We start from the raw sequence: 25,412 nt of genomic DNA on the forward strand, positions 1-25,412 counted from the left end.
CTATTGCGCAGTCTCCATGGTAAACAAAGACAATTATTTCCACTTAGAATCAGATGAAAGCTAACAGATGCTGGCAGTGGTCCGGGGGCCACTAAGGAAGGCCTGCCATTTGACACCCAGAGCATCAGATCACAGCAGCTAAAGCTGCCAGAGGAACCCCAGCACTCCCTCTCGGCCTCACAGGCTATCTCACACACTCCCATCTTCCTCCTGTGCCTCCTCCATTCCCAGTGGAACCTGCCCAAAGGAGCAGCTGCCTCTGACCCTGGCCTGAGAAATGGGAGCCTTGCTCTGCAGGCCATGTTGCTCGCTGTGAAACGCAGCTAGCCTAGACCTGGCCACCTACTTGGGGTTCCATTTGCTTCTGCCACAGAGTGACCCACACAGGATCCCACCAAAGAACAGAAACTGAAAGCAAGTCTTTGGGCGCAGGATGGAGGACAGCCTTTAAGGAAGCCAGCTTTATCTGGCAAATTCCTGGTGGGTAGGATGAGGGGATGGGAAAGGTAGGAGACAGGCACCTCCACTCAGCCTTCAGGATCAGCATCAGGGCTGGTGTGACCTCCCACTGTCCTCCATCCTGCTCAGAGTTGGCAGGATGCAGCCTGAGTCACAGCCCTGAGAAATGCGTCCCTCGGAGTTAGAGGGGACAGTTCCCTGGATTGGAAAGGTGTTGTGTGAAGAGAAAAGGTGATGTGTCCATCATTTTGTATATGCTTAAAACGTCACACTTTGTGTGTTTCGTAAGCCACTGGAACACCGTCCAAACCCTCAAGACTTCACACGGCTCTTGAGTTCCCTTTCCTGTGACTTGTGGAGCTTTGGGCCCATTGAGTTCTGAGCTGATGGAAGGTGCTGCTGAGTATGAGGCCTCCTGGCTCCACCCTGTACTCCGCTGGGAAGCAACGTAGAGCTTGCTCGCTCTGTGCAAGTCTGCCATTGCCGAAGACCTTCGTCAAAAGCCCACAAAGAGCACATGGCACCACAGTGCAGCCTGATGCCCACAGCTGGGTCTTCAGTCAGTCAGCACAAACGAGCTGCTCCCCAAAATGAGCTGCGCCTTCAGAGCCCTCCCCAGCACTCTACTTAAACTGTCTCCACGGTAGCAAAACACACTGCATTCTACAGGCGCAAGGCCCGGCTCAGGAGGAAGGCGCTCTGCCATGCGCAGTAACATGCTCCCTAAAGCTCCACAGAATGGAAAGCACTAAAAGGTGCCGCTCCACACAGTCTCCAAGGCAAACCATGCCCCTAAAGACACAGCGTTTTATTGCATTTAATTCCAGGAGAAAAGTAACACTTGTCTGCCGCTAGGCAAGGTTCCCAGGGCACACATTGAAAAGTCACCCTTCCACACAGGCTCCCCATGCCCGCCCACCTCCTCACTTTGGCATGTTACACACGCATGCGCTCCTGGGTGTACTCACATTGATTCATCCATGAGCACAGATTCACAGGCACAATGACTGGTCCATCTGCACACTCGCGCACACACACACACACACACACACACACACACACACTCGAGAACACTCGTAATTGTGAGAACATGTGGAATCCCCCTTATGTATACACACGTCCATATGTATGTGCACACAACATGCTCATGTGAATACAATACATATGCATAGGCACAAACACATTCACATACTCATGAGTGTACACATGTGCACACGCTCATTTGCAAACATACTCAGCTGTACACCCACATTCACTCTTTAGCTTGCTAACGGCTACCAGGGAAGGGCAGCCGTCCTTGTCTTTAATGGCATGGCCCATGTATACTCCTCAGAGGACTGCACACTGGCACCTCCACAAGTTAAATGGATCTCCTCCCTTTGGCCGCTTCCGAGAGAATGACAGGACAGAAGTCAGCACCAAACAAGATCGAACCGAGCTGGACAGGAGCACCAGAGGTGCACATCACAGCCACAGGAGAGGAGTTCAGTGGCACACTTCAGAAGACCGCGCCGAGGTTGCAGACAGCTCATTTGCATAGCAACTACAGAAGAAATCACCTGAAGGTCACGTCTGTCCATTCCTGATGACTTAGGCAAGAAAGTGGTTACTTCTCCACTTCCTGCAGTTCTCTCAGAGTGGCCTGCAGGAGCCATCGAAGCTTCCAGAACACACTGGAGGAGGCTGTCCAGGAATTCCCAGAGGGGCCCCCGTGGTTAGCACACTCCTCAACAGTCTGCCGTAGCTGCAGCCGAAGCTGAGGGGAGACAGCCGGGCTCCTGTGGGCTGAGGAGAACCAGTGTCGAAATATTTTATCACAGATGACCTGAGTGGGAAAACGAGAGGGTAACTCAGGGGAGCACGTCATCTTTGGCATCTCCTGGGTCTCAAGGACACCGTTTCCTTGCTCCTGTGGGAGGCATCACAGAGAGAGCCCTGGCACTTAGCAGGTGTTTCCCTCCTAGCCCTGAGTCACTCAGTGTGGGGATCAGGGTTTGCCTGAAAGATGTGTTCAGGGTCCTCACACCCCAGTGGGGAGTACTGCGTGGGAGCTACACAGACAGAAGTGACCAGCTTTCCTTTCAGTCTTTCTCTCAGCCTCGCTTACCAAACACCTTCATATTCAAGAAGTACCTGTGACTTACACACCCAGTTCCCAGCAAAAGTGTTATTTTAAAATTTTTTAAAAATTTCTTCTGACTAGAGATTACCCTTTTCCAATGCAAAAATTTAAATGTCTAAAAATAGTTGCCAAAGCTCAGTCCTACAGCAGAGTCACAGTCAGGAGCTGCTGAGTAACAAGTAAGCCCAGTGCTGGGTTCCCCTGAGAGGTCATGGCTCCCCTGAATGTTCTCAGAGACTGCTTCTGACTTCAGCAGACCTGTATGATGGCAGTGTCTTAAGTGCACCTCAAAGACCCATCTGCTGAAGGCTTAGTCACCAGCCCATGGTGCTGAGGACATGGTGGGGCCCTTAAGAGGTGTGAGTGAGTTAGGCCTTGTGAGGAATGCTGGGATGGATGGAGGTCTCTTCCTCGCTTCCTCTCCCTCTTTGCCCCCTGCTTTCATGAGGTAAACAGCTGTTCTCTACCGTAGGCCACCCCAGCCAGGGTGCTGTGCCCCACTACTGGCCCAAGAGCAAAGGAGCTGCTGCCATATACTCAAACCTCTGGAATCATGACCCCAACTTAAATTTTCCTCATTATAAGCTGTGTGTATCAAGTGTTCTGTCACAGCAACTGGAAACGGGTGAATACAACAAAGTACATCTGTTTTTCCAACAAAACAAAATCTAGTGAACATGAGATCACATTACAGATGCTGACTTAATTTATAACCTGAGTTTCCCCCCACTTAGTGCTTTATACTACATCACAGAAAAAACTTATTTTCACTTCTGGGGCTGTCTTCAAAGACAATAGTCAGGCACAGGGATGAGTGTATCCACATCCGCTCCGGAGCCACGACGTACGTCACACTAAGGGTGGACACACTCATCTAACCCCCCAGAGTGTCAACTGTTAATTAATGCCATTTTAATGACTATTCCAAAATGGAAAGTATATTACTGTTGAGTTTTAATTAGCATGGTGTTTTTAATTATGTCTTTAAATCTTCGGCCATTTGGATTTTATCATCTGTGTCTCTTTACACCTGTTCTCTCCGTCCAGTTTTCTTTGGTTCAAGATTCCACTTGCAAGAGCCGTGTGTGTGTGTGTGTGTGTGTGTGTGTGTGTGTGTGTGTGTGTGTGTGTGTAGGTCAGAGGACAACTTGCAGGAATTAGTCCTCTCTACTGTGTGAGTTCCAGGAATCAAAACCAAGGCATTGGGCTTGGCAGGTGGCTTTGCCCACAGAGCCATTCTTAGTTTCTCTTAAAGCAAAGACCTGCAGGTGAGATCAGAGATGGTGGGGACTCAGGTGAAAGCCATCTTGTCTGCCTGGTTCAAGGGAAGGGCAATCACAGACCCATCAAGTGTAGCTCCACACGGAAGAGGCTGAGATGGCACCCGGGAAGCCCGTGTCACTGATGGGCCTCCTTAAAGTGGGAACTCCAATGGTCCTGGTACTTGATTCAGCCATCTGTGGTGTTGAAACCAGGAGTTTGCCTGGCCTGGGCTCGCTCCACCAGGTTGGCAGCTCTGTAGCCAGGACCTCTCTCCTTCGTGGTAAGAAAGCCCCCACTGTGTGCTTTCCTGAGCACCTGCCTTAATCTGCTCTGCTTCAGTTCAGGAGTCTCATCAGACCCACGGCATGAAGCCTATTGGGAGAGCACACTAGAGGCGGGTATGGCTGAGGCAGTGGGCTGAGTGACATATGAATAGAATTTATAGGGCGAGGGCACAGAGAAGAGACTGAACGTGGCAGGCAGCAGTGAGGTAACACACCCTGACAAGCAGGTTGAACAGCTGGTTGTACTCTGTGCCCAGGCACCTGTGTGTGCAAGTTCACACACCCCCATCTGAAAGCATCCAGTGATGCAGATGGGGACAATGCTGCCAAAGAGAAGGGACAGTCTCCAGCCAATGGGCTAGAAAGTCAACCCTGGGACTGGGGTCTCCCTGCCTGCAGATGCACTTTGACTGACAATTCCTACCAGCCTCCCTGTGAGAGCCCCCGCTGGCTGTCCTGCCTGTCTGTGATGGCATCTGTCCAGCCTCCCCCATTGGCCTCTTTCTCAGGACTGCCTCAGGTCTTAGCCTCACAGACTCAGCTCTGGCTCTCATCATTTCTTTCTGGGTGAGGATTTACAGGGAAGCAGACACTGGCAGAAAGACTGGCTCTCCTTGGGTACGAGGGCCATTTGCCTGGGCCTCCTTATCGGTCACCACGGTTGATAAGGCTCATCTGGCTGGCTAGACAAGTGTCCCCTTCTAAGCAACACACGCGCATACTGCTGCAAGTGGTGACCCTCCCTGGAGGGAAGGAAGACCACTCTTCAGCTAAGCCCATGCAAGTAGCTGCATTCCCCTGCTAGAACCTCCAAACAAGCTCTCAGAAGCATCCTCAAGAGAAGCTGCGGGGGAGAGCCAGCTAGGGGCTGTGCTGGGACCCCACTGGGACACTGAGGCCACCACCACCCAAGTAGAAAGAAGCAAAGCATCCTGCCCTGGTGGAATAAATGAGCCCAGAGGCTGTGGACACAGGTGCCGTCCTCCCAGCTCACCTGCAAGTTGCTGTTGACACGCTGGGCCCCACACTTGTTCACTCGCAAGTCACACTTGGAGAAACAGTCAAAGAAGTTGCAATCTTCGTCTCCTGTGCAGTTTTGCTCAAGGATTTCCCTCATTTTAGGCTCGAAGAAGGCCATGTCTACGTCAATAGCTACCACCTGAAATCAAAGAAGCACGCGGCAAGAATGACAGCCCAGACAATAATAGCATGGCCCCTGAAGGACAGCTTCTGCCCTGACGGCAATGGGTCATAGGTGACTGACGCAGTGGTGACCAGAGTCTACCTGTCAGGAGGAAACGCCCAGGTCATGACCTCATTTCCCCAGAGTATTTACAAGTGCTTCCTTTGACACAAACTATTATCATAAGTCATGTTTTAGTTTGTACCTGCGTGTATGAGTGTATGCCACATGTGTGCAAGGTGCCAGGTCACAGGTGATTGTAAGCCACCCAGCCTGGGTTCTAGGAACCAAGATCAGGTCCACCAGAAGGACAGCCAGCACCCCGAACTGACAGCCAGCACCCCAAACTGATAGCCAGCACCCCAAACTGACAGCCAGCACCCCAAACTGACAGCCAGCACCCCAAACTGACAGCCAGCACCCTGAACCAACAGCCAGCACCCCGAACTGACAGCCAGCACCCCGAACTGACAGCCAGCACCCCGAACTGACAGCCAGCACCCCAAACTGATAGCCAGCACCCTGAACTGACAACCAGCACCCCGAACTGACAGCCAGCACCCTGAACTGACAGCCAGCACCCCAAACTGACAGCCAGCACCCCGAACTGACAGCCAGCACCCCAAACCGACAGCCAGCACCCCGAACTGACAGCCAGCACCCTGAACTGACAGCCAGCACCCCGAACTGACAGCCAGCACCCCAAACTGAAGCCAGCACCCTGAACTGACAGCCAGCACCCTCAACTGATAGCCAGCACCCCAAACCAATAGCCAGCACCCCGAACTGACAGCCAGCACCCCAAACGAACAGCCAGCACCCTGAACCAATAGCCAGCACCCTGAACTGAGAGCCCACACCCCAAACCAATAGCCAGCACCCCGAACTGATAGCCAGCACCCTGAATCGACAGCCAGCACCCTGAACTGACAGCCAGCACCCCTAACTGCTGGGCCATCTCTCCACCTCCTCCTTCTGTTTCTTTTTTGACTGACCATGACATTTGTCAACATAAATAACAAAAATAAGCCAGGTGTGGTGGTGCACACCTTTAATCCCAGTACTCGGAGGCAGAGGCAGGCAGATTACTGTGAGTTAGAAGCCAGCCTGGTCTACAAAGTGAGTCCAGGACAGCCAAGGCTACACAGAGAAACCCTGTCTCGAAAAACATCATCATCATCATCATCATCATCATCATCATCATCATCATCATAAAAATAATAAATGCTTCCCCAGAGAAATCTGATATCTGAGAATAGAATTGCAAAGTGTTACCATGGTAAGACACGGCACTGGTGAGACACAGATTCATTTGAAGAAGTCAGGGGAAGGGGAAGATTTTATTGTCAAAAATAAGGGAGCCGAGGAGATAGCTCAGTCAGTGAAGTGTGCACGAGGACCTAAATTCAATCCCTAAAACCCATGTGAAAAAAAAAAAAGAAAGAAAGAAGCATTCTAATTCCATAGCTGTGGAAGCAAAAACCAAATAGATCCCTGCGGCTCAGTGGCTAACCAGCCTTAGCCACTTTGATGAGGTCCAGGCTAGTAGGAGATCCTGCCCAAAAGGATGATGATGATGATGATGACTAAAAATTTAAAGGTGTGCAGCTCCTACACACACACACATGCACACGCACACATACACATGTACACACAGGCGCAAGCACACACATGTATGGAAACACACACACACGTGTGTGAACAACCCAACACACAAGCCCAAAGTAAAGAGAGTAGCATCAGAGATTTTGAAGCGACAGTCCTTGGTCACAATGATTAATGACAAGCATGGCATCTATCCAAGGGTAAATAAACAGTCATGAGTCAGATGCCCTATGTCCTCGCAGAAGTGTTTTGTCCGAGGCTGTAGTGGCTTCTGTGAAAGCCTGTGGATCTGACAGACTCCGTGTGACAGCCGCTGGTCAGGCACCAGGCACAGCTTCCTTCCTCAGCCTCTGTTTGTTTATGGTGGTTGTGAGACTTTCACTCTGGATCTGCTAAGTTCCACATTTCTTCACAGCTTCGGGGTGAGGATTACAAAAGCTGTGAGAGATGGATAACTGAGCCCCAAGACTATAAACAATCACAGGTTGCTCGTTGTACTACACATCTGGTACCCACGGCAACTGACCAATCAGATGGGCCATGGGGAAATGGCCTGAAATTAGGATCAGCATTTGTCAGCCCTGAGCATCAACCACTAGTCCCACTGTCAGGGTAAGAGCTTGAGGGCTGCTGCAATTTCAGATTCATCTTTCTGGCTCCCAACCAAACAGGCTTCAAAATCAGACAAAGAATAACTTATAAATTATGCAGATTTCCCTTCACCACCTGGATACAAAAAAAAAAATGTGAGCTGAAATCTGCAAGCGTCTGGAGTCTGCCCAAGTTCGACAGCTGATAGCTTGGAGATAAGTCATTCCTAAATGTGACATCTTTGATGGAAGTGGAGTCCCACAAGCCCTCACAGGCCACTGTGAAAATGTCAGCCACCCCCCACCCCCACCCCAGCCCCAGCCCCTGCAGCATCTAGGAGAGGGCTCATTTGCTGGTGTCATTCAGCTGCAGAAGGCATGGTTGATGATTTCTACCTTTGGTTCTTTTTTTCCACGCAGGGGAGATGCTGGTAGAGGACAGCCCTCCCAGGGGTTATCAGTGAAACCTCAGAAGGGACATGTTACTTTAAAATGTGCAGAGTGATGAGAATGTCACCCTCTTCCATCACTTTTGCCTGATAATGAACACAGGCAAGAAGCCCGCTTGTTGTTGCCTGCCTTGAGGGAGTTAATAGTTTTCATTTTTTATAATATCTTTTTATTTAGTCTTTGACTGTTTCATACATGCGCACTGTGTATCTTGAGGGTATCTACCCCCACTTTTCCCTTCCTACATCCCCCACACACAGCCTCCAGAATGTCCACTTCCCATCTCCTGTCCCCTCCTTTGATTGCTATTTTGGGGGGGCGGGCGGAAGTACTGGGAACCCAATAGACATCACAAAAGCCTGGTAAGTACTATTCTAGCAGTGAGCCACACCCTTAATCCTAGTTAAAAGTGGGACCCCAGGGCTGTGTGTACACCAGGTATGATCCTAACCCTGAGCTACATCCCAAGCCTGTACAATCTATCAATCTCTCTTGACTCATTAGCTGGTCAAAGTTAAGAAGTAATCTTGTCACTTAGCTTGGTTAAAAACACTAAAGTCAGTAAGAACTGGAGCTGGGGAGATGGCTCAGCAGTTAAGACCATTTGTTGCTCTTTCAGAGCACTCAGATTGGTCCCCAGCCCCCACATGGTAGCTCACACCCACCCAACCACAACTCCAATTCCAGGGGCTCTGATGCTTTCCTCTGACCTCTCTGGGCATGAGGCACAAACATGGCTCACACTCATACACGCAGGCAAAACACTCATATACGTAAAAATAAATAAATAAATAAATAAATAAATAAATAATAAATAAATAAATAAATTATTTTAAATCAGGTGGTGGTGGTGGCACAGACCTTTAACCCCAGCACTCAGGAGGCAGAGTAGGAGAAGGTAGGTGGATCTCTGAGTCTGGTCTACAGAGGGAGTTTCAGGAAAGCCAGAGCTACACAAAGAAACCCTGTCTTGAACCCCCACCCCCAACAAATATTTAAGTGATATATAGACATACATACATACATACATAAGATAATTTTTAAATTTCAAATTTAATGAGAGCTATGCTAATGAGCCTACTGTCTATATAATTTATTATGGGGAGGTCCATTCTCTCCCCAGTTTCTGGCACTTTGTGTTCCTCCAGCCTCTGTGTTCCTACGTAACCCCATTTGTGACACTGTTCCTCTCATCTTGCCGGTGACTTATTTTTTAACTTATACTGTGTAGCCTAGAATGACTTGCTGCTCCTGTGTACCTAAAATAAGGACAGCAGGGAAACCTTCCTGGTTGGGAGGATCACAGAATCATCCTGCGCGATGATACAGTGCCTTCTGCTTGAATCTGGCCCGCAACCCGACACACTGGTGACGAACCTTCTTCTGCACTGAGTGACCCGTTCTCGGTCCTCCCTGCACCTCTGCTCTCTCTCAGGACCAGGAAGAAGCTCACCAGCTTGAAGGGTGTGCTTGTGTGGTTTGGGGTCACCCTCCTTTCCAGGCTGTTCCTGAAGGCCTGAACCGGGAGGCTTGAAATCGTCCATCTGTAAGAACCCCTCCTCTCCTCAGGGCAGGGGGCAGCCAGGGCTCAAAAACACAGTCCAGCTTCTGGAAACAGGAATTCAGGGCTCTCAAACTTGAACAGAGACCAAAGCCACAGGTGAGGGTACCTTGTTTGCTAGCCTGTCTGTGTTTTTGAGACAGGATCTTACCATGTATCCCAGGTTGGCCTTGAACTCACCACCCTCCCCTTGGTCTTTCAAAGTATTGGGTTGGAACACGTCTGGTGTGCCGGCCCTCTCCAGAGTCTCAGGTTCAATAGGTCTGAGGAGCAGTAGGAGAATTTACATTGCTGGGCTGCTGAGGTGGATGAGCAGGTAAAGGTGCTTATCACCAAACCCGAGGCCCTGAAGTCAACCTACACTGTATTAAGGGCAGAGCCAACTCCCACAAATTGGCATCTCACCTCTCTGCATATGCTATGACATTCATCAACACACACACACACACACACACACACACACACACACAAGTAAATGTAACAAACAATAAACAAAATTTGCATTACTAGCAAGTTCTCTTGTGATAAAGATATATGTGCTCAGGGAGGGGTGGACTGTGGTAACAGTGCTGTGCCTCGTGAGCGCCTCCCTCCCCTCCACCGTGCATTACAAATGGAGCCCATTTTGTTCAGAGCTACTGAGAGCTCAGAGGACAATGGCTATGTCATGCCCAGAGGTCAGCTTTCCACACTACCGGGACCCTCAGACTCAGGTGGCTGTGTCCCCAGGACTCATAATGCCCATATCCATACCTCAAGTGACTATGACAAGAGTTTTCAGAAGTGGAAGGCAACTGCTCGTCTTTCCACTGCATGGCTCCTGCTCACTAAGTTGGGAAGCCTTAGCTAGAGTGGCAAGCACCTCCAAAATAGCAGCTGGGGGCTTCATCTGAGAGACAGTGGTGAACTCACAGTGAGGCATAACACAGGACTGAGCTTACCCCGAGTTTCCTGCCCAGTGTGCACACTCTGCTGTAGCCCCCACAACCTTCTGGAACCCACCAGAACTAACTCCAAGCCCATTTTTTCCCATTTACCCCTGGAATTTTATCCCCTCCAAGGCAGCCATGTTGGGTATTGGGTGGACACAGTGAGAGCAGGGTCAAACACTTGATTGCACGGATGGCAAACTTAGTCCCCTAGATGCCAAGCTGTTTTTTAAAAGGTTACGCCAATGCCGTGCAGCCTGCCATGAGATCCCATGGCCCAGCAACATCCTAACCATGATGAAGAGCCTTACCCCACCGTGACCCAGTCCCCACAAGGCGCAAGCTGGCTTGAGCAACACTTACAGTGTAAGAGCAAAGGTGCTGCAGGGGTGACTGACCACTTACTGCCTTCGCCACTGCCCACTCTGGGCCCATGACATCACAGGTCCTGTCAGCACTTCCCACTGGGAGGCCCAGCAATGGGACCAGGGTTAGGAGACACAGCAGGAACCTGACACACTGCTTTTAGCCAGGAGGGGAAGGAGTCCCATGCTATCCAATAACACATACAAGTCTCTCTTGTCACTTCTTATCCACCACAGTGTATCTCTGGTGCAGCTGCATAGCCCCCGAGTTGAGGGAGAAGGGTGCCTCGCATCTGCGAGAGCTACAGGGTCAGGCATTCCTTCTCCTGGAGGGTCTTCCCTGCCAGCAGGCACTAGAGCTCCAGGCGTCTTGCTAGATGTCTTTTCACAGACTCGGAACTGACTAGAATCTCTCTAGAAGAGTAGCGTTGTCTGGCACTGACTATTGTCAGCACCCTGGTGCTGTGGACGCAGAATGCTTGGCTTGGAAGAACAGCCCTAGCAGACACTGTCTAGCCCAGGAAATCTGACCGCTGCAGACCTCACGGATCCCGTGCCAGCACTAACTACAGGCACCAGAGCTGTCCTCAGGGAAGTGGGGCGCCTCCTCTGCTTCCTGCCTGACCTCAGCCTCCTGTGGGCCCCTTCATTAGAGTTGACATCTCTAGGAGCAAGAGATGAATCTACATAAATCCTCTTGTCAACGGGGCAAGAAAGCTGTCTGGAACTGGACTGACCAGGAGCCACACGGCCACCCAAAGTTACACTGGCTTCCTTCCTCCCACACAGACCAGAATTTCTTCCCCTTACCGCAAGCAGCCTGTTTCCACTCACCGTGAAGTCTATCTTGATGGCAAAGTTCTCAGGCTTGACATCACAGAGGTGGAGGCGATGGGAGAAGTCACTGTCGAAATGGCTCACCATGTCCAGGAAGCTGAGGGCTATGTGGCTAATAGCCTGGGCCTGGCCAGCCTCACCCAGAGGGAAGAGAGCCCTGTGGTGGGGGCTCCCGGCAGCCAAGTGCTCCACTGCGTAAAAGTGGCCACAGGATCCCAGCACGGGCAGGATGTGGCGGCTCAGGTCTGGCAGCAGGCTGAAGTACACGTATTCCTCCTGCTGGAGTAGTGACCACGCACTGGCCAGCTGCTGCCGCCAGCCGGGGCCCTGCCTGGCCGGCCACAGGGGGGCTATGCTGTTGTTGGGCAGCTCCAAGCCTAGCGTGTTCTTGACCTCCCCAGCCACCATCAGGAGCAGCTCGGCCTCGGGGATGCCTGAGGCGCCTGGCCCCGCTTCGTCCTCCAGCAGATTGAGGGGTGGGAAGCTGGAAAAGGCCTCCTTCTTGGATTTAAGGACCACGGTCCGACCCCGCCACTGGGCCTGCAGCACCTTCTTGCCACGCTCGTAATACAGGCAGCGCTGGTACAGCAGCTCCCCAGCCACGCACAGGTCCTCGCACAGGGCGCCCGTGAGCCAGCCGCCGCGGTAGTCCTGGCACTGGAACGAAGGGAACTGGGTCACAAGAGGGCAGGGATAAGGAGCAAGGGAGAACACAGATTGGCACCTGCGCTCGGGGCTTTCTAATGAGCCAAGGCAAGAAACTGCCCAGATGAGAGTGGTGGAGGCCATGCGGGCTCTGGGTTCCGGTGGCCACCTGGACCTGTGAGTTGCACAGCCAGCGCTGTAACGTAAACACTGATTAAATATCGCGTCTGCGCAGAACGCGTACAGAATATTCCGCTTGTCATCGCGTTTCTGCAATACAGCACAGTGCGTGCTTCTGTTGCAGTGGGTAGCATAAGACGCGCAGAGGCGACTCCGTGCATGGGGGAAAGGTGTACAGAGCTACTATTACAGATGCCAGGCTGTCCTAGAAGGGACCAAAACCCTTGGGTTCATTTTTGGTATCCAGGGAGGTTCCAGAAGCGATCCCCCACCCATACAGATAGATAACCCTAATGATGAGAGTCTTGTCCTGATTACATCACTCAACCGAGTCGAGGACACGGCCTTCGAAATCACACAATCTAGAGTTCAAGGGCTCCTCCTTGAGGAGGGGGCTGGGGGTGCCTGAGGGCCAGATTCTCAACTTTGACTCCACACTGGAGGCTCACTCAGCCAGAGACTTTTAACATTCCCGTGCCAGGTGAGTTAGCTAGGATGAGGCCTCCGAGCTCTGCTCCATCTGCCCCTCGCACTGACACAGCACTGTCCCTTCTACCAACCTCGCACCCCTATTCAATATTTTCAAACATGAGGTGGTGAAGTCAGATAATGTGCCTCCTGGCTAGTGGGTGGACAGAGAGCACCAGGAGAGGGTCCTGTGCTGTTCTAGAAGCATCGAGACAGCCTGTGTTTGCCTCAGCAGTGAAGGGAGATACCCAGAAGCCATAGGAGGAAGGGGGAGCCTCGTGGAAGACTACCCTGCCAGTCTCTCAAGGAAGAGGAAGGGGCACAAAGGAGCATGGGATAAAGGAGACTGTTCACGATGCTGTTCTTTTATTTTTACCTTTCTTTTCTTTTCTTTTCTTCCTTTCTCTTTTTAAATATTTATTTATTTATTCATTTATTATTTACATCATATTCTGCCCATGTATGCCTGCACACCAGAAGAGGACCAAGATCACATTACAGATGGTTGTGAGCCACCATGTGGTTGCTGTGAATTGAACTCAGGACCTTTGGAAGAACAGACAGTGCTCTTAACCTCTGAGCCATCTCTCCAGCCCTCATTTTTTCATTAAGCCTAAATCTCTAGAGTCAGGGGCATTAAACGGTGAGCATATTTTCTAAGCACCCACCAACGAATGTCCCCACACTAGCAAATACAAGCCGCTCTTCTCTCCCAAACCTTCTACAGCGTAGGAACCCACATTCACCTTATGACATATGTGGTCCTAAGACAGAAGTCAAATCTCGCAGTGTCTTTTCACCCTGCTTTGCTTGTTGTAAAATGCCTGAAAGACCCACTTCGGACACTTCGCAGGCGCACTGAGCAAATTGCTAGTCCCTTAGCCGTGAGCCTGAATGTGAGCTCCCTCCCTGCTGGGCTGCAGTGTTCCCAGCATGCCACCTGCCTGGTCGGGTTCTCCTACTCCTCCTGTGTGTCTTACCTGTTCTGCCTTCCCTTGCACAGTGACTGCACAGCCCAGTGTGCAGCACACACACGTGCAAAGTGCAAAGGATGCCCAGAGCCAGGCCTACAGGATGGCCTTTGAACCACAGTCAGATATGTCATCATGTTCCTTTCAAACACAGGCATTGTTTCACATTAGTCAGCTTTATTGTCCCTGAGTTGATTACAAGATGTGCCTTAAAGTCAAGAAAATAAACTTCTAGTGCTTAGACACAAATAACTTCAAAACCAAAAACTGTCTGGAAACCACAAGCTTTCGTGACTCATTTGGCCATGTGTGGTGCCATGCAAGGCTGAAATGATGGGGCATTTACGGTCCCTGTCTGACTCTGTGACTTTATGTGCATCTAAGAATTCCCAGTCTGCCTGATGGCTGGCGATGCCCCACATGCAAAGCATAATTGTATGCACTGTTTGACCCCTGTGCTGTGCAAAGGGTGTGAACCCCAAACCACAGAGTAGCCAGTGAGAAACTGTACAATTTTATGAATACTTAAGGGCTGGGCGTGGTAGCATCTTTAATTCCAGCACTCAGAAGGCAGAGGCTGGTAGATCTCTGTGAGTTCAAGGCCAGCCTGGTCTACAAAGCAAGTCCAAGACAGCCAAGGCTACACAGAAAAACCCTGTCTCAAAAAACCAAAAAGCAAACAAATAAATACTAAATACAGAGTGCTCAAAACACCTCTTAACAAAGCACACCCATGCCTGAGAGTGGCTGAACTGTGTGGCCACTTTAAGACAGTAACTTCACATCAGCCCGAAAACCGAGCCAAAGGTCCAGCTGCTCCTCCCCTCTGCCTTCCTGCTGACAGGTCTGCTGTGGTGTCCCTTAGATCTCTGTGTAGCACATAGACCAAGGATCACACTAGTCAGATGCCATGTTACATGCCTTCTTATAACAGTTCTGCAGAAAGAACGTCTGGGGCCCAGGCTGGAGTGAGGGCTCAGCAGTCCATCCTGTAGCCCCTGCAGAGGACCTGGGCTCCGTTTCTAGAACCCACATGGCAGCTCACAGCCATCTGGGACTTCAAATCCAGGGGGGCTCTGACACCCACTTCTGACTGAGACACCAGGCACACACATGCTACATATGCATAGATGCAGTTAAAGATCTTGAAATAAATAAATAAAAGTTTAAAATAGAAACAAAGGGCTGGGCCTGATCTCCCATCTAGAGAATGGCACTATAAGCCCAGAGTTTTGCTGCTTCTGCTGCTGCTGCTGCTGCTGCTGCTGCTGCTGCTACTGGAGGTGGTTATGGTGGTGGTGGTGCTGGTGGTACTGGTGATGGTGGTGGTGCTGGTGCTGGTGGCAGTTGTGGTATGTGTGTGCCTGTGCATATGGAGGCCAGAGGTGAACTGTATCCTTCTTTATCTTACTTTTGAGACAGGGTCTGTCAATGACCCGGGAGTGCACTGTTTTGGCTACACCCACAGGCCAGTGACTCCAGGCTCTGCCTGTCTCTGCCCTGCCCCCAGTGCTGGAGTTACGGGCATATGCCACCATGCCTGACTTTCAGGGAGAATCTAAACTTAGGTCCCTGGGCTTGGACCACAAGCACTTTACTCATTGAGACATTTCCCTACCCTCCTTGGGCTGGACTTTATGTCTAGAAAGCCAGTGGCCATGAGGAAATTGTATAAACACAGTCAGGTGTAATTGTTTTAAATGCTCTGGCTTGATGCTGTGCTCATATGCTGTTCTTGGGACTTGACAGAGTGTGGAAGAAATGCTGCCCTTTGACCTTCGACCTTGAACTCTGGGACTTCTTTCCAAGGCAAGGGGCCAGGAAATGAACATGGGAAGGTTGTGTCAGTCGCTCTTTTCTCATGTGCTCCCATAGCACGTAAGGAGCAGCCATCAGGCTTCTCAGGCCTTCCCAGAGACAACCAGTGAGGAGAAGAGGTGGTCCCACAACGCTGTGTGTTATGTGCGGGTGTGCGTTTCCCCTACTTGATCTTGTGTTTACATCTCTGTAATAAACGTGATAAGAAAATGCAATATTTTCTTGAGATTCTTTTAAATTCAACAAGAGAAACTCTGTGATACCCAAAAGTGACTTGGATCAATTCCACAAGCATTTCTCTAATGTTACTGCATTAGTAATTTAGTTGAAAATGCTCTTCCATAAAGTGCAGGGCAGAGCTGCGTGGCCGTGTGGTGGGGGAGAAGACCTGAGCTTGGAGCTGCCGAACCTCACAGTGCTGCAAAGGGGCTCGAGCGGGGCCTGGTCCAGATGACGCCTTGAGCAGAGACCCTGGAGACAAGATCACAGGCTAGCGAGGCCCTGGCCCTCGGCTGTGCCCTAGCCAGCCACAGAGATGCTCTCCTCTGCTTATGAGTTGGAAGTGTGTGTGGAAGCAGAGCTGACTGCTGGGACCCTGAGTCTTCTCCTCTAACTGGGACCATCGCTGCCACAAACCGCGAGTTACAGCGGCAGCTTCTGCAGTCAGGGAGTCCCATCAAGACTGCTCTGGAACAAGGCCTTGAGGCTTTGTCCCTGCCGTGACACAAATTAACACTGACAGTTTTCCAAGTTAACCCATTTGTGAATGAGTGTTTTGGGGGGCCACCTTCCCATGGAAGCTTCCAGGCTTAGTCCACAGCAGAAATGACAGCCGTCAAAGCTCCTGACTTACATCGGACAAGAGAAGGTCCAACAAAGTTAGAGGCACAGTCCCCAGCACGGTGGCCCTGGCAAGTGTGAGCTGCCTCTCTCCTGGTTATGAGAGAGTGGGGTCAGGGCTTCTTGGAGGATATGGTCTGACCTCAGCACTCATGGCGGAGGGGCCTCGCCATCAGCCAGAGGAGCAGAGGATGGTTCTGTCACAGCAAGCCCAGCCCAAGTTCTGACAAAGCACCACGTGTCCAGAGAATTAGAAAGAGCACTTCAGAACAGACAGCACTTAAAGCATGGGCCTGGGCAGCCAGAAACGCTCCCCCAGGACTGGGGATATGGCTCCGTGGGCAAAGCGCTATGCTACACAACCGTGAAGACCTGAAGAGTATGTTAGCACGAGTCTGTGATGCTAGCGCTCCTGTGGCGAGAAGGGAGCAGAAATAGGAGACTCTGGTGTACATGGTGGAAAACAGCAAAGAGACCCTGTTTTCAAACAGGGTGGAGAGTAAAGACCAACGCCCAAGGTTGTGCTCTGATCTCCACGTGTGTGCTCTGTAGGATGCATGTGCACAGACACACATACACAACACCCACACAAGTCTAAAAATTCGCTATTTCAACCTTGGCACCATGATTCACATCTGCTGTCCTAGACCTTGGAAAACCCGGCCAGAATGATGGGCTTAAGTTTGAGATCAGCCTGTCTGTAGAGTGAGGCACTGCCTCAAACAAGCCATGCCTCCAACACAGTCACTCTCCTGTCCCCACGTCACTGACATGCTTCTCAACCAGTCAAATTCCCAGAAAACTCCCCGCTACCTCTGCTCTCAGCTCTCGTTAAACAGCTGTGTGAGCATTGTCTGTGCTGGATCCACCAACATTCTGCTTTCTATGAAAATCTGTTTTGGCAATGAAATAAATAAAAACTATTGATATGTATTGATATGTCCAGCAAATTCACCCCAGCAAATTTGGAAGTCAATTTCCAAACCAGAGTACGGAGACCCTTCAAACAATGGTGTCGTCACTGGGCGGGGATCACGCCAGCTGTTTCCTGGGGACCAGCACCTTGGCTCCTTGCTGCGAAGCCTATTGTCTGGAAGGGTGGAATGTGACGTGGGGTGGCCCAAGGCCACAGCCACCACAACTCCCCAATGGCCCGAGAAAGAAATGTTAGGGTCTGTGCTCAGAAGCGCACCTACGTGCATTCACTGCAGAGTGGCTGCTGTTCCTGTGTGTCAAGATGCATGCTTTGCACCTTACCCTACACACACACACACACACACACACACACACACACACACACACACTCACACACACTCACACAGGCATGCATGCACGCACGCACACATGTGCACATGCACCCTACACACACACATGCACGCACACACACACATCTCCTATAGGTGGAGAACTCTCTCCCCTGTGTCTGGCTAGTTACTACTGCTAAACTACACTCTCTGGAGCTTGGCAGGTCTGTACCTTCAGGACACAGAGAAAGACTTAGTCTAAGAAATAAGAAACCAGGAAACTGGGTACACAGATTGCAAGTTTAAATGGGAATTTGGGAACTTTCACTGTGTGGGTGCTAGTGGCTGGGTTATTTTATTAGTAGCATACCCTGTTGTTTCAACAAAAATTGATTCTTTAAGTCCATATTTAAAGCTGGACCGTTCCTCTCCGTCCTCATCACTAGGGTTACAAGCGTGCGCCATCACGAGTGGCTTTTAAAGTGGGTTCTGGGAACAGAACTTAGATGGTCATACTTCTGAGGAAAGTGTTTCACCAACTGAGTTATGTCCCTGACACCTGTGCTGGCACACTTCTATATTAATGAAATTCATAGTGAATCTGTGTTTCTTGTGGATGTGTATACACACACACACATACACCATCACACACCATCACACACCCCACCCTTCCCTGCCCTCCAGCTGATCCTGTGCCCCCCAAGACTGCATGAGAAAAGTGCCCCCCCAACTGCGTAAGAACAGTTCCCCCCCCCAAGAAGCTGCGCTGTGTGTTACAGAATCTCAGCAAGAAGAGCCCCATCATGCAAAGCCTTCTCTAAAACTGTGGCTGAATCTTTGCAGAAAGGGGCTGCTCGCTGCTATGAAATCTTTCTGGGCTGAGGCCCAGGCTTCTGTATCTCCTGGGGCCTGTGCAGTCTCTATTATCAAAAAAAAAAAAAAAAAAAAAAAAAAAAAAAAGAAGCCTGCCATGTTATTTTTTTTTTTAATTCCTTAACATAGGCAAAACACTAAATTCCATAGCCCCTAACTAGTCCAGGCAGTTAAGGCTTCTGGATACCCCAGCTATGGGAAGATATGTGGAAATCTATGTTGACACTTTGACAACAGCATGCTGTGGTGTGTGAGGAACCCCCTTGGCTGCTGCTCATGGTTTTCACTGTAGAAGCTTTCTATCATCTCAGGGTCTGGTCTGTCCAAGGCATTGATAGAGTCTGGAGCCCTCAGCATATCAGCATCACCCAGCAGGCCAATGTCACGTGGCCTTCCTGGGCTTAGCTTGTTTTTCCATCTGCAAAATGGGAAGCAAACTCTACTTCATGGAGTTTGTTGAGAGGATTTGGTGAAATAGGATGGACTGTACTACTGTGCAGCTACCGGGCAGCGTGGACATCAACAGGCGCTGGACTGTACTGCTGTGCAGCTACCGGGCAGCGTGGACATCAACAGGCGCTGGCAGAGAGCACTTCAGCTCTCTGAGGTGCTCTGCTTGCAGAAGCCAGGGCTGTCAATGATACAACTCCCCAACCACTCCTCAGCCCAGCAGAGCCTTAACACACAGCTCCCTGGAGAAAGGCGGCTATAACAACCTCACAGCCAGCCCAGCAGTGCTCCAGGCCTGGTTGCAGTATGCTGAGAAGTTACACAAAAGGGTCAGGGGAAGACACTGGGAATCCAAAGGACACAGGGCTTGAAGCTTTCAACACAAGCCAAGCTGCCTTTCTAAGCAGCTCTTGTCTTTGAAAGTGCAGGGGCCGTTGGGAGACCCCTCTCGGTCCTCTCGACAGCTCTTCACCACCTGGCTGCTGCGCTCTGCACCTGAGTTTGCCCCAGCGGCCAGCAATGCCACCTGTCACTCCGAGGCCTGGGAACACCGGCTGCCTGCATGCCAGACGCACCAGGACTCCTGGCTCTGCCAGAGAGAGCCTCCCTTTGGCTCCAATTTCTTATGTGCTCTGTGTACTCAGAGTGAAAGCCAATGAGAGTCTGGAGGCCAGTCAGGGAAATAACAACCAGTTTTATTATGTAGGAGGAAAGCCAGACAAAATGCAAAGCGCCGAGGCAGCCAGGACACAGAGGCGCGCCTCAGACCCAGTCCTCAGAAGCCACAATGCCAGTCTCTGCTTGGCAGCTGCCGGGGCAGAACTGAGTTTTGGTGTGCCCTAATTTAGGGTCCTGGGTAAAAGTTGAGGCAGTGCACTTTCTCAGTTTTGCCTCAGCAAATTCAGAATGAAAGCATGCGGAAAGAGGTGCGGTAGTAAAGAGAGACCTTTGCTTGAGTGAAGAAAAGCTCACACAGGCATCCACAATGCCTCCGCAGCAGTTCACACGGGACTCCAACAAACAAACTGTGGGAAAATGGCTTTGGGAATTTGGCAAGAGTTAAGATTGAAAGCTGTCAAGGACAGAACCAGTATTTTCAGCTCTCTGTCAAACAAAAAATTGACTGCATATGGCTGCACTGGAGATGTATTGGTAAGGCTTCTAAACAGAATTGGTTTTAATTTGCAGCCTGGAATTCTGGGAAAGTTATGACCACCAATTACTTAAATTATATCAGGCAATTTAATTTCCATTAGGCTTTTCTCAGCATAACCAAAGGCAAATAAATAAATAATAGGCTTTGTTTCCTATTTCAATCTAAAACATTGTATTAAGTTTGTAAATGGGACCTGGCCCTTAGCCAAACTGTTAAATTTTGTTCTCTTAGTGAGGTTCACCAAAATAAAAGGGAAGGTCTCTACAAGCAGGGGGATTTGTACATGGTTACTGGGAAAATTAATGAGATCACACAATGTAAAACTTGATGGATGCCTGGCATGGTAGACCACACCTGTGATCCCAGCAGTCGGGAAGACAGTGGCAGACAATCTTTGTGAGTTCAAGGCCAGCCTGGTATACAAAACAAGTCCAGAACAGCCAAGGCTACACAGAGAAACCTTGTCTCAAAATAACAACAACAACAACAATAAAAAACAACAATGAATCAACTTGATGGAACTTCAGCTAAGCAGTAACCACTGGATGGGAAGATTTTATCTCCATGTGGAGGAAGCAGGTTAACAGTGTGACAGGAGTATCTTTTAGTTGAAAATTGCTTTGGTGGCTTGATTTTTCCAATCTCCCTTGAAAGATCCAGAAAAGCAGGGGCTGTGGTGGTGCAGGCCTTTAATCCCAGCAGAGGCAGAGCTCTGAGTTCAAGGCCAGCCAAAGCTACACAGAAAAACCCTGTCTCCAATATATAAAGATGAGGAGGAAAGAAAGATCTTTAAAAATAATACTTAATGCTTAATATGTTTTGAAACTCTCACACCTTGAAAACAAAATAACAAAAAACACCTTTAAAGGCAAGTGAACTAAACCCCCAAGCTTTTCTTTCTTTCTTTCTTTCTTTCTTTCTTTCTTTCTTTCTTTCTTTCTTTCTTTCTGTTTTTGTTTTCCTAGACAGGGTTTCTCTGTGTAGCCTTCGCTTTCCTGGACTCTCTCTGTAGACCAGGCTGGCCTCGAACTCACAGAGATCCACCTGCCTCTGCCTCCTGAGTGCTTCCCCAAGCTTTTCTTGTAGATTTCAAACCAAATGCTGAGGTAGTCACGATTTTAGGACGTGAATAATCATGGTAGGAAGCAAGTGCAGACTATTTTCTCCTCTTTTCTAGAGATTGGAGGTGCCTCCCTGCACTCAAGTCTCTCCCGACTAAGCATGAATTTCCAAGCAGAATCCAAAGGGAAAAAAAGAAAAACAAAAATGAACATTTTACTCCAGGGAGAAAGGCCCGGGGCATTCAGCTGGTGTGATATTTCTTACTATGAACAACAGCCAGGCCAGGTTAAGGAACACCTTCTTGAGAATCCTCTGACCTTTCCGCCTTAGGGGACCACTGTAGAGCATAAAACAGGGTCGACCAGGGAGGGGAGCCTGGCTTCGTGGAGCTCTATGCTCCTTAGAGTGTGCCTGCCTTCGCTCCTCTGGACCCCAACAGCCAAAGGCCTTGTGTTTAGGTCACCGGGAGGAGGAGTCCAAGCAGCAATCACAGGGTTTGATCAGGTGGAGGTGATCCCGCAGACCCGGTGGGATCCCCGAAGGGCAGTGGCCTAAGGGGCGAGGTAGCCCAAGAAAGAGGCGTGTTCTCCAAACCTGGCCACTGAAACTGGGTGTAAGCACCAGAGACCAGGAATCGCCCCCGCAAACTTTCTTCGGGGACCCGAGGCTCAGGGTTTGCGGCCGTAATACTGTCCCGGGACTCTAGACTAATTTCGAAAAGAGGGCAGGGGCGTCCTGGATGGGACACAGCGGACTTCTAGTCCTTTGCCTGGGTAGTTCATGCACGCGCAGGGACCTCCTCTCCCCTTAGCGGGTGTCCCCCTACCACCCCATTCCCCGGACCGAGTGGTCGCTAAGATGCTGCAGCATCGCAGGAGACGGGGACACCCGAGGACCCGGGGAAGATGTCTGGGAACCCGACCCAGACGCGCGACACTGGGCAATGCGGCGGCGGGACCTACCAGCGCAGCCAGGATGCGCCGGCTCTTCTCGTCCGTGCAGCGCTCAGAGAGGACGCTCTGGTGTGCGCGGAGCAGCAGCGCGGCCGCCAGCACCCACCCCGCGGTCCACGCGGCGAAGGCGAGGAGCGCGCCCCGCCGCCAGCGCCCGCAGAGAGCCGCCCGGCCCCGGGTGCCCGCCGCCCGCGCCATCACCAGCCTCGCGATCCGGTCGCCGCTCCGCAGCTTAAGGGGCGGGGAGGGGGGAGGGGCGGCGGGAGGGGTAAACTGGCCTCGGGGCACAACGTAGGAGTCCCAGCCACTGCGTGGGGATCAGCTGCCGGCTCCTGCGACTTACCCACCCTGGCCACCTTTCCTGTTTCTTTTCCACTTTTCTTCCCCAAAGCTAAGCCTCTTCGTTTCTCCTCTCTTTCCTAGACTGCTACTCACCCGCACACCTAGCCACGACACTTGCCCCTTCCCAGGAAGATCCCACCGGACCCCTTCCACCCTCTAAGCTGCAGCTCTCTGCTCATCTCGACCAAGTCTGGCCTCAGCTTAGGGTCACTGCCCGCTTCCCGGAGTGAGATCTCGAGGTTCGGAGAGAAGTGGGCGCAGAGAGGGGCCGTCTAGAATACCCTGGCCGTCCCTTCCTGAGAGCATTGGGTCACACTGCAGCCTCCAGGACTGCACGGGACTTGAGGGCTTCCTCGTCCGAGTAAAGAGGGATGACCTGTCAGTGCTAACAGCCAGGAGAAGGGTTCCCTAATGCGTTTTTCATCTGCTTAGGTCTGTGTAGCGCTCTACTAGAGAGCCCCAGCTCTCCAGACCTTTCTCCTGCAAAAAGAGAGGCCCCACTGGATGCAAGCTGAGTCCGAGAGGTCTTGTCAGCCTTGAAAGGAGCTGAAAGAGACAGGGCCTCTGCCTCGGGCATTCACCAGACAAAGGCTCAGCAGGGTTGCTGAAAGACCCTGGAAGCCCTCCTGCTGCCCCGTGCCCTAACTTCTCAGGCTCCATTCTTCCTTATCATCCAGCGGTCTCTCAGGACCTCTAGGGAACTGTCCTAACTTAGTCTATGCTGGAAGTCCTAGTTAAACTTTGCGATGTAAATGGCTGTGGGTTAGCTGCCTCCCAGAATTGTAGAACAATTTAAATGCTCAGCTCTAAGACAAACTTCCAGTATGCCACAAGTAAGCACCCCCCTGAATACAACAGACTCTGGGGACTAGGGGGCCACCCAGTTGATCACAGCAACAGTTCATAAACTCCTCCAAGTCTGCCTTAGCACCTCTGCTTCCGCACCATACGTGCAACCCTGTGAGTGTTCTCAGGGGCAGCAGTGGGGAAGAGTACAGGCTGCAGCCCTCTCAGCGGCAGGCACTTCCTTCTCTTTCCCTCTAGAGGGGGCAAGCGTAGGAAGGAGGGGATAAAGCAGCAGGGTGTGTGTGTGTGTGTGTGTGTGTGTGTGTGTGTGTGTGTGTGTGTGTGTCTGTCTGTCTGTGTGATTGTGTATGATTGTGTCTGTGTCTGTGTCTGTGTATGTGTGAGGGTATCTGTGTGTGTCTGCGTGTGTCTCTCTGTGTGTGTCTGTGTGATTGTGTATGATTGTGTGTGTGTGTCTGTGTCTGTCTGTGTGTGTCTGCGTGTCTCTCTGTGTGTGTCTGTGTATGTGTGTGATTGTGTGTGTGTATGTGTAAGAGAGAGAGAGACAGAGACAGGAGAGAGAGAGAGAGAGAGAGAGAGAGAGAGAGAGAGAGAGATCTCCTTCAGGAGGATGAGGAAGAGGGATAGGCAGCTTTGGAGAAGAACGTATAATGGCCATTTCTTAGGAGGAAGATGAGCTGTAAGACTCAGGAAGTTTCCAAAACTCATAAGACTCAGGAGGCACCTCCCTGTGGCCACGTAATCAGTAAGCAAATGCTGGGACAGAGGGGACAAAAGCAAAGTTGTTTTTAATTAATAAATTTTAAATTGTTTATTTTGTTTTGGTGGTTATAATTATGTCCTTTTCCCCCTTCTCTTTGCCCCCTCCAAACCTTCCCTACTCTTTTTCAAATTCATTGCCTCCTTTTTCAGTAATCGTTACATGCATCGTGTGTGTGTGTGTGTGTGTGTGTGTGTGAGAGAGAGAGAGGGGGGGGGAGGGAGAATTCCTAAATACCCTGTTCACTCTGTATAAGGTTACTTCTATGTGTGTTTTCAGGGTTGCTCACTCATATTGAATAAACAATTGGTGTGCTCGTTCCTGGAAAAGACTATTTTTTTTTTCCTAATCTTTAAACTAAAGAATGAAAAACTATGGGGAAGGGAGGCACAGGAGAGTATTCAGGCAGATCTCTGTGAATTCAAGGCCAGCCTGGTCTACACAGCAAGTCCAAGACAGCCAAGGCTGTATAGTGAAATCTTGTCTCAGCAAACCAACCTATGGAGAATGAGAAACAAACCTTGAAATGAATATTAGGATTAAGTTTTTGTTTGTGATTTTTAAAATATATTACTAAGCAAACTTCTTTTAGCATTTTATACAAAAAAAAAATCAACTCCCTAATAAAGAGATTTGCCTAGCACTTAATATTGTTTGAAAACAGCACTTACAGTTTTCTCCAGACCCTTAGACTGCAGGACCTACACAGAGCTGCCACACTGCTGTGTGCTTGGTATACTGCACAAAGCCAGGAAAAGCAAAGGCCATTAGAGCCCAGTTCACTGTGCCCTTAGCCTGGAGCATAGGAAGTGACACCTGATTGTGTATACTTCAAAATGACTGGTAGGCCTGATGAGGGCAGGTAATAGAGGCCTATGGGCCATTAAAAACAAACAAACAAAGAAACAAACAAACAGGTGAGCAATGTAGACAGATTGGGGGAGGGGAGTCGTATCAACTTGATTTAAACAGGTTCAAACCCCTTAAAGAAACTGTGAAATGTAAGCTACTTTCTTCCACTCCTTTGCCAGAAAGTGAGCACTGGGGTCATGATACTGAGAAATAGGACAATGGATCCTCCCATCACAATAACAACTGTCCTTTACACATCTTCATGAAGTTGTCTTCCTTTGCCGTGAGGAAAATATAAATGTAAAGTCCTATGAGTGAACAAGAGTGTGTGTGTGTGAGTGTG

At 50.4% G+C, this 25,412-nt stretch overlaps 1 protein-coding gene across 1 annotated transcript; it reads right to left on the minus strand.

The window, feature by feature from the left end:
* Window positions 1-1,232: 1,232 nt before the first annotated feature.
* Window positions 1,233-22,557, minus strand: DIPK1C (divergent protein kinase domain 1C). The gene is made up of 4 exons (XM_084780281.1): window positions 22,318-22,557; window positions 11,646-12,305; window positions 5,123-5,287; window positions 1,233-2,284 (listed from the first exon to the last, which is right to left on the minus strand). The coding sequence occupies exons 1-4, from the start codon at window positions 22,504-22,506 to the stop codon at window positions 2,066-2,068; spliced, it is 1,233 nt and encodes a 410-aa protein (XP_084636407.1). The 5' UTR covers window positions 22,507-22,557; the 3' UTR covers window positions 1,233-2,065.
* Window positions 22,558-25,412: the final 2,855 nt, after the last annotated feature.

Source organism: Acomys minous, assembly GCF_964271855.1.
Source record: "Acomys minous genome assembly, chromosome: 4".
NCBI classification, from domain to species: Eukaryota; Metazoa; Chordata; class Mammalia; order Rodentia; family Muridae; genus Acomys; species Acomys minous.